The 7,787-nt window shown below is 30.0% G+C and overlaps 1 protein-coding gene across 1 annotated transcript in view; it reads left to right on the forward strand.

Moving 5' to 3' along the window:
* The window catches only part of LOC145972363 (uncharacterized), a 72,446-nt gene that overhangs the window by 4,361 nt on the left and 60,298 nt on the right, over positions 1–7,787 (forward strand). Inside the window, exon 2 of the mRNA XM_083100921.1 lies at positions 6,118–6,448. Within this exon, the coding sequence (XP_082957047.1) occupies positions 6,118–6,448 (331 nt within the window). The remainder of the gene's footprint in view (positions 1–6,117; positions 6,449–7,787) is intronic.

Genomic DNA, 7,787 nt, shown 5'->3' on the forward strand with positions numbered 1-7,787 from the left:
TACAAATGTTGTACGCAATGAACATGTATATAAATTTATAAATCGCAGTAAAACGGCAGGGAGATCATCTTACGGTTAGACCCATGGAGGAAACGGACACTACAAATTTAGGTTAATAAGCCCAAATTTGTGTGGTTCTAATGGACGTTTGTCAACCACCAGATCATTAGCCGGACTAAAATTAAGTGCACTCGTATACAGTTGATTCAAGAAATTACATTAACATGAGACAATAACCGGTGAACAGAATTAAAATTAAAAATAATAAAATTAAATTAAATAAATACAAATTAAGAAATTGTTGCACTTATCAGTGATTTACATCAAATTAACAATGTAAAGTTTAATGAGTAAAGAGTAACTTACAATATCATGATGAATATGGATAATTTATATGTCATTGGAAAACTTTATGAACTATATACGAATACCAATCTAATAATCCCTTAAAAGCTATATGTTACTTCCTTCATCGAAGGTACAAATATAAATGATAGATAAACGATCATTATACTGGTATAAATTTTTCTGTGTATGACCTTAAGCATCGGGAAGTTTGTTTATTATTTCATTGTATATGTCAGGAAAGCATTCTGTGTCTGTTTGTGAATTTAAGCCGTTACGTTGTTGTTTACATGTATTATGATAAAAAGTCAATAGTGGGCCACACTGTTTATTAAAAAATGATAGACAAATATATTCCGGGATGTAGTTCAATATTTGTTGCGTAGTGGTATAGATATGATCATAATTATATTTAATGATTTTATATGAGTCACTAATTTCAAATTTTAAACTTTACATTGTTAATTTGATGTAAATCACTGATAAGTGCAACAATTTCTTAATTTGTATTTATTTAATTTAATTTTATTATTTTTAATTTTAATTCTGTTCACCGGTTATTGTCTCATGTTAATGTAATTTCTTGAATCAACTGTATACGAGTGCACTTAATTTTAGTCCGGCTAATGATCTGGTGGTTGACAAACGTCCATTAGAACCACACAAATTTGGGCTTATTAACCTAAATTTGTAGTGTCAGTTTCCTCCATGGGTCTAACCGTAAGATGATCTCCCTGCCGTTTTACTGCGATTTATAAATTTATATACATGTTCATTGCGTACAACATTTGTATACTTTCCGAGAATAATATGCGCTGAAGATGACTTAAATACAAGTCGAAACGTCCGCTTTTAAATTGTCTAAACATCATTGTTTTATTAAATTGAAGTTTTAACTATTAATGTTTTCTACTGGTCTTTTTAATCTGTACAACTCGTTATTAATAATGATCTTCAGCTCTCCATGCCTATCTTAATCATTTATTTTATTAATTTAAGAGAGCTTTTATTACTAATTTAATTTTAATACGCTAGGCTGAAAATATGCGTTACTGCAATAACTTTTTAGTTACATTAAATTACATTATGGTCTTAAACCCTTCAAATTGCTTAAATTTTGGATTAAAATTCGCAGAGATATTATTGTAAATAAGCAAAGGATTAGATTTCTACGTAACTGCCAACATCATCATGTTCTCCCATCACATATCGAAAACATACTAGGTAAAGTTGATTTGAACTTGAAAAATTGTAATTCTGTGTATGACTTTAAAAAGATTAGGAAGGAGTTCTTAAAAAAGATATTAAAAATTGAAATTAGTGACTCATATAAAATCATTAAATATAATTATGATCATATCTATACCACTACGCAACAAATATTGAACTACATCCCGGAATATATTTGTCTATCATTTTTTAGTAAACAGTGTGGCCCACTATTGACTTTTTATCATAATACATGTAAACGACAACGTAACGGCTTAAATTCACAAACAGACACAGAATGCTTTCCTGACATATACAATGAAATAATAAACAAACTTCCCGATGCTTAAGGTCATACACAGAAAAATTTATACCAGTATAATGATCGTTTATCTATCATTTATATTTGTACCTTCGATGAAGGAAGTAACATATAGCTTTTAAAGGATTATTAGATTGGTATTCGTATATAGTTCATAAAGTTTTCCAATGACATATAAATTATCCATATTCATCATGATATTGTAAGTTACTCTTTACTCATTAAACTTTACATTGTTAATTTGATGTAAATCACTGATAAGTGCAACAATTTCTTAATTTGTATTTATTTAATTTAATTTTATTATTTTTAATTTTAATTCTGTTCACCGGTTATTGTCTCATGTTAATGTAATTTCTTGAATCAACTGTATACGAGTGCACTTAATTTTAGTCCGGCTAATGATCTGGTGGTTGACAAACGTCCATTAGAACCACACAAATTTGGGCTTATTAACCTAAATTTGTAGTGTCTGTTTCCTCCATGGGTCTAACCGTAAGATGATCTCCCTGCCGTTTTACTGCGATTTATAAATTTATATACATGTTCATTGCGTACAACATTTGTATACTTTCCGAGAATAATATGCGCTGAAGATGACTTAAATACAAGTCGAAACGTCCGCTTTTAAATTGTCTAAACATCATTGTTTTATTAAATTGAAGTTTTAACTATTAATGTTTTCTACTGGTCTTTTTAATCTGTACAACTCGTTATTAATAATGATCTTCAGCTCTCCATGCCTATCTTAAACATTTATTTTAAAAAAATATTGTAATTGCAAAAATTGTACGATATCAAGAGAGCTATAATATATTAGTAACAATTTATCTATAAATGAATCTATAGAAGATATTTCTGAGATGTTAAGATCACTTTGACTTTTTTAAATGGAACTACCATAATTTTTTTACATAAGTTGATTTCTTGTAATATTTGGCGTAAAAAATTGTTAAAGTGAAAGTGTTGAAAAATGAATGGTTTACAAGATATTTTATGCATCATTCTGTAACATTTTGATAAAAAATATAAACATAATATATTCATTTTTCGAATATCTTATCTTAATAACATTCTGCACAGAATAGTGATATTATGATTTCCAAGGTATTCAAATTTGACTACAGATTTTTGTTAACTATTTGTGTACTATTTGGAATAAAGTTCAAGAATAGTAAAAGTCGCTATAGTTTCGGAGATGAACTTTTTTTGTCGTAATATTTGAAAAGCGTCATAACATTACTCTCTTCAAAAGTCAATGACTTTGACATATGTCAAGACTTTTAAAGGATCGAGATATTGTGATTAATTGTTGCTCATTTGTTAAAAAGTTATTGACAAAAGAAGTTTATTAAATAAAATGTAATTTTTCTGATATTTTGAAAAAACACTTTTTAGTGCAAAATGAGGACTATGTTTCTATACTTCGACATCAAATATGTTATTTCTTAATAAAAAATAAATATTTCTTAAATGTATATAGTTGCAACAATAAAAGGTTTAAATCTTCGAAATTATAAATGATAGCAATTTTTACCATTCTTGATTTTTTACTCCAAATTGTTTCGTTTTTGCTTTAACAAAAATCCATAATCAAATCATTGTCTCAGAAATCGTAATCATCCCTAAAAATGAAATAAATTGATTTAAATCAATTGATGTAAGAAAACATAGTTATTTAAAAACAATATGCAGTTACACAATACAAATTAAAAATTTTTTTTAATCAGAAGAGTATGTTTCTCTTGCACTAATTAATTTAGCTCATTATTTTATATAAAAAATTATTAAGATGATTATCGAAAAATGAGTATATTACGAGATATTTTATATTTTTTGTCAAAATGCAATAGAATGATGCATAATATATCTCGTAAACCATTCATTTTTCTACTCTAAAAAAATTTGTCGATCAGCAAATTGACCAATCACAGACAAATATTCTCACAAAGTATAGTAAGGATGCTTGACTATGATTGGCTGGTCATCTTACAACGGATTATGATTAAAAATTTTTTATACAGTGGCCTTAAAGCAGTGCACCTGCCTTAAATTTTTCCGCATTATCTATTGCACTGTAAAAAGGAAATGTGTTGTATTAAAACGAAAATAGAAATCGATTTGCATTAGAACCTTTTCACTCGACAATTTTTCGAGTTATCAAAAAGATACTATTCCATAAATTGCTATTTCAAGCCATTTAAATTATTTATGTCTGATGTAAAAATGTATTATAAATTGTTTGTCCAAATTTTTTTCTTATGTATCTCTTCATGCGCATTAAATTGCATGAAATGGTAAATAACCATAAAATTTTTTATATGTAAATTATAACAAATTAGATTGGATGGCCGCAATATATAAAACACAAAAATTAAGAAGTCCTCGTAATATACGTTCTATATAATTATAAAAATGGTACTCATAATATACAATAGTCAGAAAAAAATTGTGGGGCCCGGTAGACATAATATACGTTACGTATAAAATATTATGAGGTCCATCCTCATAATGACGTTTGGTCTACATAATATACAATTGTTCAATGAAAGTGACCTCATAATATACGATTCACATACATATATATGTATATGTATATATATATATATATATATATATATATATATATATGTATATGTATATGTATAAGTTCTTTTATCTGTTCTGTCTTATTTATTAAATTTGCATATTTGCATTTAAGGGCCAAATCAGTTAATCCAAGCATTTATTTGTACAGTATAGCTTCATTGTTACATATAGGAAAAAATTAAAGAAATCCCATTTTTTGTCATTCTTTTCGAAATAATTTTATGTGAAAAGTTAGAGTCATGCAACCAGTTATTTTCCTATACTTATGTGAAAGATATATTTTATTAAAATAAAAAGCCTGTTGAATAAAATTATTGTATCTAACAATAAATTAAAAATTAAGTGTATGTGTATGTGTGTGTTTGTACGAAGTAACAATTTATAATTTAGTATGCGATACATATTGTGTTAATAGAACTTAAATTAATAAGTTTTAGTATCTTTTTAGTATTTGCATTATAAATATATACAGGGTGTTCGGAAATTCAATCGACGAATTTTCAGAGATTGTCGGGGGCATCATAAGAATCATTTTTTTCAAATGAACCTGGGGTCGGAAACGTGTCATTACATCGCTACGGCATACGGAGTGTTCGAAAGAGTCGGGACCTCGAAATATCACAAAAAATAGAAGTTTTCCAAAAATTTGTTTCAAACAAAAGTTGTAGGGTGTAAAAAGGTCTATTTACTGACGCCATGTGTTTGACCTTGGATGGCGTCGCCAAGGTCACGACAAGGCCACCTTGAATTTTTGAAATGGAACCCTCTACTTTTTATTGTATATTCTTGTAGCCCTTCTCGAGACCTTTTCAAAACACTAATTTTACCAACTTTAAGTAAGCCGTTTCGAAGTTATTGAAGTTATAAAGTTTTTCCTGATAAGTCGATGACTGTAGTTATCGTATTATTATCCGCGAATGAAGGTAGAAGTGGTAAATGATGGTGGATCTACTTTTATAACTGACCGATGCATACGATATTTTGGGCCATTTTTTATTACAGACATTCGAGTAAATAAAAACCTTCATTTTTTTGTAGACTTGAGTTTGTATTCCAAACAGTACTGTTGTGCACTGTTGTTAAAGCACGTATCCGATTGAAATCCGATCATCATCTAGAAAATAAAGTATTTTATTTCTGATTTCTGATATTATTTCTTTCTGGATCAGCCACCGATCTTGCCTTCATCGGCTGGATCAGGCACCGATCTTGCCTTCATCGGCTGCCCTGGCGAAAATAAGAAACTTTATAAAGCGTTAACAACCGTTGAGTGAGGGTTTTCTGAGAGTTTATATGCTTTTCAAACTTTATAAGAGCATTTACATAACGCTGTTGGGTTTTGAATGCTTATCAAACGCTGCAGTGTTGCAATTTTTGTTCTACAAACTCTTTATATAATGTTACATGAAAGTTTTACAATGCTGAGGTAACATTTTTCAGAGTACGTTCAGTAAACGTTGATACATCTTCGTGTACAGAGTTTACTCAGACATTTCAAACGTTTACGTTTACGCTATAACGTACAAACGTCTTTTAAACGCTGCAGTGTTGCAATTTTTGTTCTACAAACTCTTTACTAATCGTTTTTAAACTCTCGACGAACTTCCACAAACGTTCATGTAAACGCCAAACAAACGTCTCATTTTTGCCAGGGTGAATCAGCCACCGATCTTGCCTTCATCGGCTGGATCAGGCACCGATCTTGCTTTCATCGGCTGGATGAGGCACCGATCTTGCCTTCATCGGCTGGATCAGCCACCGATCTTGCCTTCATCGGCTGGATCAAGCACCGATCTTGCCTTCATCGGCTGGATCAGCTACCGATCCTGCCTTCATCGGCTGGATCAGTCACCGATCTTGCCATGGTTGGCTAGATCATCTTCCAATCTGGGAATCGAATTTGTGTTTGGATCTCTTGCCTTCGTGGGCGAGACATCTTACCATCAAAAGCTCGATAACTTCGAAACGGCTTACTTAAAGTTGGTAAAATTAATGCTTTGAAAAGGTCTCGAGAAGGGCTACAAGAATATGCAATAAAAAGTGGAGGGTTCCATTTCAAAAATTCAAGGTGGCCTTGTCGTGACCTTGGCGACGCCATCCAAGGTCAAACACATGGCGCCAGTAAATAGACCTTTTTACACCCTACAACTTTTGTTTGAAACAATTTTTTGTAAAACTTCTATTTTTTGTGATATTTCGAGGTCCCGACTCTTTCGAACACTCCGTATGCCGTAGCGATGTAATGATACGTTTCCGACTCCCCGGTTCATTTGCAAAAAATGATTCTTATGGTGCCTCCGACAATCTCTGAAAATTTGTCGATTAAATCTCCGAACACCCTGTATATGTGTGTGTAACTTTTTTGAAAATACAATCTATGCAGCACAACTTGTTTTTTTCACACATAATCGAATTAACAAAAAAATATTATATGGAATCACATTTTTTAATCATATATACAGGGTGAGCCATTTTAATTAACGCACGCAATTATTTCGGAAACAAAGCATTTTAGAGAAAAATGTTTCAGACAAAAGTTTTATGGTTTGGAGGGGGCCATAAGATGGTATCATTGGTTTGACACTGAAGAGTCATTTGAAGGTTACGTGAAGGTCACTTCAATTTTTTTAAATGGAACACCCTATATATTTTTACACATTCTTGTAGCTTATCTCGAGAGCTTTCCAAAACACTATAATTAAGTACCTTTTCGTTAAGTACTTTTTGAGTTATGAGGCTTGAAATAATTTCTTAATTTTACATAAATCGTAAAATATCTTGTAAAATATTCATTTTTCGATTATCTTACCTTAATAATTTTACGTACAAAATAAGGAGAGGAATCAATTGGTGTAAAGAAAACACATAGTTGTTTTTAAGAAAAAATATGGAATTGTTAATTGCAAATTACATATTTTTTCTTAAAAACAACTATGTGTTTTTATCAATGACCGATTTTCGATCAATGATAATAAATAGTTAAAAATAAATAGGTGAAATAGATAAATAAATAAATAAATAGATAAAATAGTTAAATAAATATTTATTATTAATATTTTATATGATAATAGTAAAAGTAATAAATATTTTAAAAACACTTATTTAATCTAATTAATTTTTAAATAGATATCATACGATGTATGGATATCACACACATTCATGATAGTAATAATATTAATATGTTAAATGTTTATTATGTTTACCGCATTCTTCAATCGAACACATGATCGCGTTCGATAACGCCAGTAGTACCTTAACCTACCGCAACCTACCATGACAAAAAACTGCTTGCAGTCGCCGAGTAATTATCGTCGCATTGTCG

This window comes from Camponotus vicinus, unplaced genomic scaffold (genome assembly GCF_025532165.1).
Source record: "Camponotus vicinus isolate PSW18456_S1 unplaced genomic scaffold, iyCamVici1.0 SCAF_5, whole genome shotgun sequence".
Lineage (NCBI taxonomy): Eukaryota > Metazoa > Arthropoda > Insecta > Hymenoptera > Formicidae > Camponotus > Camponotus vicinus.